This window comes from Solea solea, chromosome 6 (genome assembly GCF_958295425.1).
Source record: "Solea solea chromosome 6, fSolSol10.1, whole genome shotgun sequence".
NCBI lineage: Eukaryota > Metazoa > Chordata > Actinopteri > Pleuronectiformes > Soleidae > Solea > Solea solea.
This window is the reverse complement of record NC_081139.1, coordinates 19870012-19882568: the sequence shown is the minus strand read 5'-3', so window position 1 is coordinate 19882568 and position 12557 is coordinate 19870012. Positions and strand designations below refer to the sequence as shown.

Genomic DNA, 12557 nt, shown 5'->3' with positions numbered 1-12557 from the left:
GATAGTGTGTCAATTATCAAGGTCTAACAAAGGTCATGTTTTCATGGTGTAAGGTTTCAAAGCCATTTTAAATGCAGACTTTTCACTTGCAGTCTCACAGTTTTCTGAAAATCAAGACCTTACAGTAGTTTTGTTCTGTCACGTTAACACAACAGAACAAAACTTAGGTCTTGGATGATTTCTTACTAGTACTTGTTGTAAATTTGTTGTAGATTATTACACTTATTACAAAGGACCTTTGAAGGGTCTAAAATTGGTTTTAAATGCTCAGAAAACAAATTTTAGGATTTTATATTGACTGCATATTGCACATTGACTTGTGTCTCGAGCAGACAAGCAATGCTTCGTTGGCTGAAGGGGCTTAAACCAAGCAAAATCCACTTTTACAGGTTGCGATCATGTCATTTTTGGCACACATGGTGCAACATTCTGCCCCAGAGTCTATACCCTGCAAAACCTGTCAACCAAACACAGCCTACACCTTGTTGTTGAGCCTCAGTTGTGCAGTAGCAGTGGCTCCATCAGTCCCTTTATAATGTTTATTGCTTTATGTTTGATGCTGTTGGCACAAGTTGCTCAAAGCCAGGCTAGGATTTTCATCATGGCTGTTCCACAGAGTGAGGTTTATTCCTGCTCTTGCTATAAATGTTGAGATTCCATATGGAGTAAAAAGAGAGAGGGAAAAACTTTAGTTTGTGGTTACTTTCATTCGTGAGTCGCGTTGATCTCACCGCCCATGTCTTCCCTCTCTTCCAACTCCATCTAACACAGGAACTGACACCACCCCAGATCCAAAGAAAACAGAAGCAAGCAGCACAACAGAGACTCTTCCCTGTCACTGAGGAATTGAAAGACGCCTGAAATAAGCGACTTCCTCCGTGCAACCTGGAACCTGCCGCTCTGCCGTGACAATTTGTTCTTTTGAGCTTATCTTCAAGGCTGCGAGCGAGAGGAAATACGCTTGTCATCTCGGTGTATCGGAAGAGGAAAATACACGAGGAGAAGATGGATATATGATGACAAAATTTAAGACATAAGTAGCCATCCCTCCACGTAATTACCTTTATGCAGGAATTAAACGTATTATATAGGTGCAGTTGTAGTGGACCATAACCTGTACACTGACATCACATTAGCTTTTACTGTCTTCTTATTTCACATATTTCACATTTCAAAGCTGTATCAGTGGAGTCTGATCCTTGAGAGGCCCCTTAAACTCTCAGAACAATATACACTTGAAAACTAATCTGCCACAGATGTCTCCAGCAGAGCACCTTTAATGAACACTCATATCAGTAATGGAGGTGCGTATAATTGAGGGACTGAATTTACTGCTATCACGAGAACCAGCCTGTCTTTAGAGATGTCACACAAGGAGGTGAAATTTTTACTTGAAGAACCAACCAGGCATTTTCACATACAGTCAGCTGCACATCCACAGCTCGCTTTTGTCTGTGATCCGGTTTGTGTGCGCTCTGTGTGTGTGTGTGTGTGTAAATACAACAGGTAGGTTTGTCGCTAGTCGCTTTTTTAAAAAAGAAAAAAAAGTCGGGTAGGGTCTGTAAGTCACTAAATATGCACACGGAAACTTAAACAGACTGACATTATTTCCCTTTCTTTCCTTTGTCTCTGTTTCTGTTATTATATCTGTAATGTGCACAACGTCTTCTTCACTGTTTCTGGTGTAACGTTACAGCTAAACTTACAGTCCTGGCATATGTACTACAGCGTTTTGTGTCGTTTCAGGGGGTTCCATGTGGACGTTGATATTTCCTGAAACGACGCCATCTTGAAAACGGCAAAGAAAAAGACTGTTTACGTTTCGTGCTGTTGCCCTCTGGATGTGGCCTCCAACACACCTGATTCAAATAAATGGCTCGTTAGCAGGCTTTTGCACAGCTTGTTGATGAGCTGACGATGTGAACCAGGCAACATCTCAAACATACAGCTTTAAAACAACATCAATATCACAGTTGAACAAAAAAAACAATGTAGAAAATCTCTTTTTAACTGCATTGGCAGACTGTACAGTGTTCCAGCTTTTAAGTGTCTCCTGTTCCTCTTGTCTAACTCCACTCTCCTCTGTGCTCCTTTCCTTGACTTACTCATGTGGAACGGGGCCTTTGACATATTGGATTTCTGTATCCCCCCCCCCACCCCCTTCTGTTACACTGTAAGTACTCTTTCCTTTGCTGCCTGTTATCTGTTATTCTTCTCTCTTTCACTTCTCCCTCTCTCCTTCTCGCCATCTCTCCTATTAGTTTTCATACTTCCTCTTTCTCCTTTGCCAAAACCTTGTCTGTTCCTCCCTGAGGAGAGAGCATGATCACATAGAGACAGATTTGTTTGTAGATATCTCTGCTGCTTGCTGTCACTGGGGATTCAAAGAGAACTTGGTCACTTGGAGGACAGTCTGCCTAATGAAAGCACTGCTCTGACACCAGACAATAAAGCAAGTGGTGTTTTAACCTAGTCTGAGATTGCAAGATACTTTAAAAAAGTCTATCTATCTATCTATCTATCTATCTATCTATCTATCTATCTATCTATCTATCTATCTATAGAAAGAAAGAAAGAACAGATACATTTGGTGCATTGCAGATTTTTGAGAAGCACATTGAGCTATTGATGTTGAAATAAACATAAACGAAAATAAATCTAGTTGTTTACATCTTTTTTTTACTTAATTTATGTCTATTTATGTTCATATTTGTGGCATTACCTCTAACTAACTGTTGTAGCAAACCTATAAAGAAGTCATGTGTCAAGGTTAGTTGCTAAGAACAGGAATCCTTCTTCTCACCCTCAAAGTTGGCGAATTTAAAAACACATTCAGGAAGAAAAAGGGTTCAGTGCCGTGCATCGTTATTTTGATGAATTAAAAACAGCTGTAATGAAAAACATTATTTGAATGATGTGTTTGTCTTATTTTGTCTCCCTGTGTGTTTTGGTGACTTTGCTCCTTGTATGTCATGTCTTTGCTTGTGTCTTCTCTCTGTGAGTTTTATCTCCTGTGTCTTTCCCATTTTCTGCTCCACTGTGATTTGTCTGCTCCGCCCTGATGTGTACCACCTGTGTCTTTAGAGTTTCACCTGTGTGTTATTATCTCCATCTCCCTGGTGTATTTGGTCTCTGTGCTCTTCAGTCTCTTTGTTTGTTCAACTGTTATTCCAAATTCTTCTGCTCTGCTTTGTTATGTTTCTGCTTCTCTGCTCCTCCGCCTTTGTTTAGGCCTTTTTTGTTTAGTTTAAAGTTTTATCAAAGATGCTTTGAAAACTGAAATGTTCCTTGCACTTTGACAGTTTGACATATTTTCTATGCAAGAAACAACCATAAAAGAAACAATACACATATACCAACCTACCACAGTATTAAAACAGGTAACTGTATGAGCTGTAACGTAAAAACATAATAAAAAATAAAAAAAACTTCCACAGTTAATTAGCTTCTCCTTTTGCCCTTTGATGTTTCAAACAAGAGGAATGCGTCCAAACGCAGGCGCTGTTTTAATTAGAGCAAAGTAAATCACCAGCAGGTCAGCCAATGACATACTTGTGCAGCCTAGTGCTCTCATCAGTGAGTGGTGCCTCAGTGCCTCATCCAACATGTGCTGGACTTGATATGAGAGAGCAACTTTAGTGCCAAAGCGATAATGAGCTGTCGGTGCCACATGGCACTGTCTCCTCTCCATACACTGTAGATACAACAGTGAAAAATCACCGTGTTCTCTGGGAGTTCATATAAAACCAGAATAAATGAGGAGAACACAGGTTTTTATTATATTTCCCAGTCAGCATGTCCATGTGGGCTCCATAAGGCTTATATCTGGGCTGACAATATGGGTCATAAGTGGGTTTGTTTCCAAGCGGTTTCTAACGTGGCCCCACCCGCATTTGGCCCATGTTACTGAAACTATATGGAACCTGCATAATATGCCCAATTCAAGACCATGCCCACTTTGTACCCACTTAGTACCCAGGTAGCCTGGAAAGGGCGGACATGGGCTTGAAGTGGGCAAACACTGGTGGGGCCACCACAGAAACCACAGACAAACCTGCTTAGGACCAATATAAGCCCACATAGTGTGGGATATCTTTTATACAATAATGGCGTATTTCCACCGGCTCTACTTGCCTCGGCACGGCACGGCACGGCACGACATGGCACGATTAGATTGCATCTCCACTACAAAAAAGTACCTACTTAACGTGGGCGGAGTCATCACTGCACGGCTGAGTGAAACTGCGGTGACTTTGTTTTATACGCGACACACACACACACACACACACGCACACGAGTGACTAGTGACTTTACACCAGACTCCTGTAGTTGTTGGTAATTTTTAGGATTGTTAAGTAGTTTTAACTTATCTACAATTCGGCACTGTTCGGCTTGATTTCTGTCCACACGTCTGTGGAGTACAGCCTCCTACTCCACAGACTACAGCGGCAGCGGTCTGTGATGCCGCTCGTGATCGCCGGTCCTGTCCCTATTGTGAAATAATAACTCATGCCTACACAGCACCCACTCACAACAACACCATACAACATAACAGTTTATAAGGCGGTCCTACAGTGCAGCTGCTGGAAAGGAGGGACCAAACTGGGTGCGGCTCACTCTGATTTGCTGACATCGTGCCAAGAGGCTGGGGACCCAGTCCTATTTAACTATATAGAAGTTTCCTCTCATATCTCAAAATACGAACACAACAATAGACATGCTGACTGGGGTGTTGACTATATATATAACAGAGCTGATTTCAAATGTCCATCTCCGTGACCTTCAAGTCTGCACAAGTTGCCAGAGTCCATAAAAGAACTGCTAGTGAAAATTGTCACAGAAGAGGTTTTCAAGGGTCTGACATTTCATTTAATCTCCATGGAAACCATCAAGGTTTTCAGAAATGCTTCGTAGCACTTTTTTCGATTAAGGTTTAGCACCTGCATAGACTTGACATGACCACGGTAAGCATGTCACATTACATATGACAGGTGTGTGTGTGTGTGTGTGTGTGTGTGTGTCAGTCTATAAAAAAACAGAGCTTTTCCTTTACAATCTTTTTCCTTATTGTTGGTAAAAGGTTTTAAATGGACTCTAAAGCGTGTGTGTTCTGTACAAACTCTGAGCACAAGAAGAAGATTATTATGAAGATGATGTAGTGACAGTGAATGTAAGAGCAAAAGAGACATGGGGCTTTGACATCACTCGTACGTTTACATGCAGTTTAATCAAGCTAAGGCCGTAGTCTGACTAAGACAGGTAATCTGACAACTTGCAGAGTCCCAGTATAGTTTTGACTGAAGTTTATGCGTCGTCATCATCAACATCAAGTCTAACTCCAGTCCGACTAAGCGTATACATCAGGAGTAATCGGACTATGAATCGCAATTTCCTGGTATGTTAGTCTGACTAAGATAATTTTTAGTTGGACTAATGTGTTTACAAAACCAAATTATTGTCTTAGTCCGACGTTTAGCATGCATGCAAATGCACTGACTGTTTTCCCAAAGTTGTGTATTGGTTGTATACAGGAAAACACACAGTGGTGTTTTTATGATTTAGATCTTTTTCAGCTTTTCAGGGCTCCCAAAATGCAGATTTGTGTGGATAAAAAGCTGATATGATACAAAACCTGTGTGGATATTTACAAGCCCTCAGATTCAGCCCTTGACACACATTTTGATCGACAAACTGATTTTCAAAAGTTTTAATACTTGTTAGGTAAAACTGTGCTTTTTAACAGGCACTGCATTAATACTTTTCAAATCCCTGCATGGAGGCTTTCCTTCACTTGACGGATGTAAACAGTAATTACATTGATCAAAAGCACTGACAGCCTCAGGAGCTGCGGTTGTTGCGCGGACGCAGCTCGGATGATGATAATGTAGCATTGGGGAGTTTGAGAAAAAACATTTTTCTGGATCTGGAGAACTATATAATTAAAAAGATGGACAGGCAAACCATCCCACTCCTCCCTCACAGGAATATGAACACAACAAAGAAAGCAGAAGCTGACACATGAAGTTTATACCTCACCCATGCACCAGCAATATAACCTGTTTATAGTGCTGCCTTGGTGATATTTCAAGTCTTGAAGCATTTCAGGCTGTTTCAGCTTGTGGCTTGTCATATTTAATTATACTCTCCTGTGTGTGTGTGTGTGTGTGTGTGTGTGCGTGTGCATGCTTTGAACTGGAGGATTTCATGAATTGCCTTTAAAGCCCAGCTCAGTCCCTTGTGTATGATTGGTTCTGACAGGGTAGTGACCCCGTCTTGTGTTCATGTGTGATTGGCCAGTTCACACAGTATCACCCTATACTTCCTCAATATCAAAACACCTCTTGAGGCAGCTCTGTCCCTGTCCGTCTGTCTGTCTGTCTGTCTGTCTGGTTTTTATCTCAGATTTCTTAACACAAACGGGTTCTCTGCATTCTCTGTAATTATAATTTGACGGCACACAAATAAGACAGGATGGAAATGGAGACAGGGAGATGAAAATAGGAGAGGCAGAAAAACACACATGTTTGCGCAGCTATTCTTCTTAGGACACTGCACTGACATCCGTTCTTTTGCACAGCCTAAACAAAGCGTTATCCCTCACCTTAACCATAAGTAGTTGATGCCTTACCATAACCTAAACCAAACCACAAAAACCAGAGCACAGACCCAGTCACTGGACTGAAATACAACGGCAGGGTCTGTGACGCGGCTCGCCGGTCATGATCGCAGGCTTTCAGCAGTGCTGTGGCTAAATACACCAGACTCCTGTTAAATTGTTTTTGGGATTGTTAAGTCTTTTTAACTGATCTAGAGTTCAGCATTGTTCGGCTTGATTCTTGTGTCGGACGTCTTGCTCATGGCAGCAGGCCCTAAACAAAGTACCATGTACCAGCTACTATCGCTAATGGAAACGCAGACTAACCGTGTTGTGCTGAGGCAAAGTGAGTTGAAGGGGCTTATGTGTACTGTATCTGTCCCTATCAAATAAACAATGACAATGTGTTATCTGCATTTGAAGTGTTTGAATGGCACATTCTAACCAGTTGGTTTATTCTAGTGTGTAGAGAACTATGTCGATCTTGGAAACAGCACAAGGTCAGAATAGATTAGACGCGGTCTGACCTGTGCTTTTCTGTCCACAAAAATCCATCCTGAGCAATGTCCTACAAACACAGTTGGTTTTAAATAATGGAATGGTAAGGAGAATGGGGGGCTTAACACTGCGGCATGCCGAGCGGGTATTGATTTCAGCTGGTTAAGCTTGTCGACGCTCAGGTTGTAGTAATGGCTATCATCAGTATGCCGTTTGTCAGTCAGAGTCTGATTAGAGCCATGAAGGCAGTCGGAAGATTGAGCCAGTGGAAATCAATTATGGCAGACGGTGTCAATGAGACAGACACACATGGTGCGTGTGTGTGTGTGTGTGTAAGCATTTGTGTGTGACAAAGTAGCAATTGGAGGGATGTGCGGAGTCAAGTCCAATGGAAGAAGGATAAAGAGAAGCTGCCAGGATCAGCAGGTGCAAAGAACGGGAGGAAGTTCAATCGTACCTGTCATAGTCCCCATTGCAAAGCGCCCGCACTGGGATCGTGAAAGGCTGCCACACTGGATTTAATGTGTTCTTCACCACCTCTGTTTTATGGCAGATAGTAAACCTGGAGGTGGAGGAGGAGGAGGAGGAGGAGGAGGCATGTTAGGAAAAGACAGAGAAGGAAGATTGCATATTATTTGTCAATCACAGAAGCCACGAAAAGGTAGAAATTTATATGCAAATGAAGAAAGGTGCGCGACACAAAAGAGATGGAGGCAACAGGAAAGACAATGTCAAATCCTACAGTGACAGGAGAGCTGCTTTAAACAAGGCTGTACCCAGCTTTGTTTACCGCTTGGCCTGTATCCCAGCTATTTGTGGTTTAGACCAGAGAACAGTTTCATAATTCAGCCTGGCTTTTAAATCCGTCCCCTTGACCACAAGTGTTTGAACAATATGCAAATGGATTTGTGTGACATCTGAAATGCTTCGCAGAGCAGATCCACATAAATTCCCATCAAATGCCACCAAATAACCCACCACAAGTGCAACAATGCATATCACCCCTTTTTTATGCAAAGCCTTGGATTACTTGTGCTCCACTAAAAGCCTCTAGGCTTTTAAAATCTCTGTGTGTCTTTTACCCTCACAGGCTTTTTCATGTGAACCCCCCTCGTCTGCCACCAATGGCACTTTGTGAGGATCCATTTCCTACCCTGTTATGTATGAATAAAAATAATGAGAAAAGCTACAAGATGGCTAATAAAGCACTTGCTAAAGTATCCCCTGCTAGATTGGGCTGACGCTGCCACAGTTGTCGAGCCCCTTGGGAGGCTGAACAGCACTTTGGGAAAGTGGGAAGAGATGAGAGAGAGCTATGCTTCCCCACATGAACCACCTCAGAAACTGACAGTGTTTTTTTCTTCTTGTTGTTGATTGAAAATGCAGATTAGTTTCCACCCTCCTCCTCCTAGGTTTTATGTTTTTACATTAACTGCCTGTCTTGCTCTCCTGATGTCGCTTTTGTAAAAGCATAGACTTTTACAAAGACAGAACACGACTCCTGTTTTAGCCTCCCTACACTGGCTCTCCACTCCTTTTGGAGTTGATTCTAAGGCTCTGTAACTCTCACACAAAGCTCGAAAGAAAATAACACCTTCTCACATCTCAGATCTTTTAATACCTTATCACCTAGCAAGAACACTGAGGTCTGCTAATGGCATGCACTGCATATAAGAAATAAGTGGTCGTAGTCTTCAGGTTTCACTTATGGGCGTCCCTAGTGGTCGTATAAATAACAGCAATCTGGTACCTTGGGTGTATCATCATCAAGTAGCTTCACCGGCAGTTGGCTGAGTGGTTAAAGCTTTCTTCTACTATGGTGTAATTGACATGGGTTTGACTCCCACAGACTTTCACACACTAAACTAACCCTAACCTCACTAATACTTGTGCGCTAAACATGTACCTATTCAATGGTTGACCAAAACGACCCATAGTTAGGTTTCAGTTGGAGGACAGGGAAAATGAGCATATATTTATCATCGGCTTTCTGCTCCATGTAATAATAAACATTGTCTTGAGGTGAAAACCAACACCGAAGTTTGTTTGAATTGGATTCAGCTCCGTTTGCTGGTAAAGAGCTCGGGTGATGCAAGTGTAATGTTTCTGTTCCAAATCTGCATGTTTTTTGGATTGCGGGAGAAAACCCACGCACACACAGGGAGAACATGCAAACTCCTGTAGACTGTATCTACAAATAGAAAAAGCCACCAGATAATGACTCCACTGGTTGTAGTTTGAATAGAATTAGTGTGGAAAGTGAGCTTCTACTTCACTTAACGTCAGTGTCATTCGTTAGTTTCATGTCTTCAATAGAACATGATGTCAATTTTGGGAATTATGTTCTAATTTAGATGGAAATGGATGATAAATCACAGCAGATGTGTGTGGACACCAGTGTGATTGACGACTGACAGCTGACAGCTGGTAACGTCTGTAAACTTCCAGTTTGGAGGCAGTTTTATTTTATTTTATCCCACACAAACAACAGAGAAGCTGCTTTTTACCTTCTATGCACCAAAATTGTTGATTACCTTCCCCAACAACATCAGGTATGCAAGGTCTGTTGATATATTTTAGTTAATTCACGAGGCTTCTGACAAAGAAGGAATTTGACATGTATTCATTTTTTGCTTTTCACGTTGGCTCTCTTTAAAAATTGGCTCTTTTATCTGGTCTTTTCAAAATCTCTGCCTTTTATTATGAATGTATTTTATATATATATATAAAAATATTCTTTGTTTAAAAAAGCACTTTCCTTACGTTATTCTTATCTTCATGTTTATAGACTTGCCTTTCTGTAATGTCACCCATTTAATACTTTCTCATGTGTTTTGTTTTATTGCTTTAAATTTTTATGGTCCATGCGCACAAGGTGATTGCAACTTTTAAAAATAATAAAGAGTTATTATTTTGAGCTTATATTCACTCTTACTTGCGTGTTGGTGTATATTTTTTGTTTTATTTGTTCTTTTGCTTTTTATTTGTTTGTTCTGTCCTTCAGTTTCCTATTGTCCCTTACATAACAGAGACTTTAAAAAGATTTAATTTGCATGTATTCCAAAATGTGTGCCAAAAATAACCTGCTGTACTTACATATTCCACCATATTTAAAAGATAACAAACACTCACGTTCCGTCCTCGTTGCTTCTGTAGAAGACCATGAAAGGGTCCGACTTCCCAAAGAAGTCCTTCTTGTCCAGCTTGTTGGCACAGAACTGCATCAAGGCACTGTCCTGCAGGGAAACACACACATGGACAAGTGGAGATGAATCAGAGAGATCTAATTGACTATACAGTAGGTGTGAATGTGAGAGTAAATGGTAGTTCTGGACCTCAATGTGATTGGCTGCAGATTCAGAGTAATATGTGGGTCAGTTGTATTTGCTAACATTCAAACACAGAAGCTGTCCACGCTCGACACAAACACACATAAACCTGAGGCTCAGAGCAGTGTTTCATGATGAATCATGTCACAGAAATTCTTTTTTAATATACAATCCTTATCTGTGTGAGGACGATGCTGTCGTTTCAGTATGTGATGTTTGAATGTCACCTGCTCACATGCTCTCTATGAACTATGGCAGTCAGCCGACAATGCACTCCAGCTTTATCTATCAACACGGCCTAATGGTCCACAAATACTGGTGTGTGTGTGCGTGTGTGTGTGCGTGCGTGTGTGTGTTCTGCTCCAGTATGCAGGAATCATAACCCCGAACCATCGTACAAACATCCGCCCACCAGCAGCACAGCCAACATCACTGGCGGCTGCTTACCAAGTCTAATTTGAGCACAAGGAATGGTCGTCAACCTAACTTCTTCTGATACCTGTCACAGCATCTGGGGAGCATCAGATGCTTCCAGTGCATTTTACCCTCAGAGATATGTCAAAAACAAAGAAAGCACATTCTGCTTTGGGCTTTTTTTTAATCTTTTTCTAACATAGCTTTTAGGGCTGTTTATTTACGTGATTTATCCAAATCTAACGTCCGTCTCAATTTAAGACAGTGTTTATTTTCACTGTAAAAAAAACCAACCAGCAGTAAATTATTGTCTACAGAGCACATTGCTGTGTGTATGTTTTACTTTACATTACTTTCACAGTAGATTACTGTACAGTTATGCCATATTCTACGTTTCATTTGTGCACAAACTTGGAGTTTCCAAGTTCAAAATCTGAGGTCACTGGGACGTTCCCCGCGGAAATTCCAAGTTCCAACTACATATGTAACACAGCATCATATTACCGTGATTTAGAGTACACTGTTAAATATTTGACTGTACATTCACAGTAGATTACTGGCTACTACACTGTGTGTATTTTTTACTTTACTTTCCCAGTACTATATCTATAACCTCGAGTTTGCAGTACCATACAGTATATTCTCGTATGACTGTAACTTCACAATGATGTCATATTACTGTGATTACAGTGTATATGTTTAATGTCCATGTCCATATCTTTATGTTATGTTCAGTCCTTCTTGGTTCTGGTTCAGGCGTAATTGTAGAGAAAATTGCAAAAATCAAATCAAGAAAAAAATATATCCAGTCACAGAGTTTGCATGAATAATTATGATAATATCCAATTACATTCCCTAATAAACTTAAGTTGTGGATGTATGTTCAGTGTTCACTGTTAAGACAGTTTGCTGGACAGTATCTCTTTTCACATGGATACTTACACAATATACAGGGTAAATAAGAGCAAATAAAAACAGCACTGCATTGATTTGGCCTTGTATTATTACAACCTCTGCTCCCTCATGTCACTGCACAATCTGCATGGTGTACTTTATTGATTGGTGTGGACTGGATTATGTGTGTTGTATTCTTCCATTTTATTTTGTAATTATATTGATTGTTTTTTTTTCAATCTTTCACATATTTTGTCATGTATCTTACACTGTAACGTAGTTTGGAGATCCTAATTTCTTTCTTTCTTTAATTTAAATTCTTTCTTTATTTTCTTTAATATTCATTCATTTCTCTGTCTTTTCAAACTAGTATAGACCAATACAAAGTCCCCACGGTCCATCCCTCAAGGTCTTATGAGCAACAACATTTAGTCTGTTCAGAAATAACCAAAGTAAATGATGAAATTGAAAATGAACATGTCAGATCACCTGGCTCCCTCCCCGCAGTGTAAACAAAGATGTGACTGCAGTCACATGCAGCAGCTGTGGTCTTCATACTTAATGACTAGAACATGCTATTATAATTAGCTTGGCAACAATTAATCAGCTGATAAAATCCTTTATGCACAGTGGTTGATCATCTTTACGAGGACTTTTAATGCAGAGTGTGTGTGTGTGGGTGTGAAAGCTATTGTGGACATAAAAAATAACAAATACCACAAAAAAACACAGTAAACACATCAGATAAATCAAAGTCTGGCAGCAGATGCTGGGGGATTCATTTTCACAGCTTCTTTCTTTGTTGCGGGAATTTTCTCTCATAAATA

General features: G+C 40.6%; 1 protein-coding gene across 3 annotated transcripts in view; it reads right to left on the bottom strand.

Annotated features, from left to right (window-relative positions):
• The window catches only part of cpne5b (copine Vb), a 130034-nt gene that overhangs the window by 26864 nt on the left and 90613 nt on the right, over window positions 1-12557 (bottom strand). For all 3 annotated transcript variants that reach the window (XM_058631882.1, XM_058631884.1, XM_058631885.1), the window contains 2 exons: window positions 10226-10329; window positions 7551-7655 (listed from right to left, as the gene is read on the bottom strand). In XM_058631882.1, the coding sequence (XP_058487865.1) occupies window positions 7551-7655; window positions 10226-10329 (209 nt within the window). The remainder of the gene's footprint in view (window positions 1-7550; window positions 7656-10225; window positions 10330-12557) is intronic.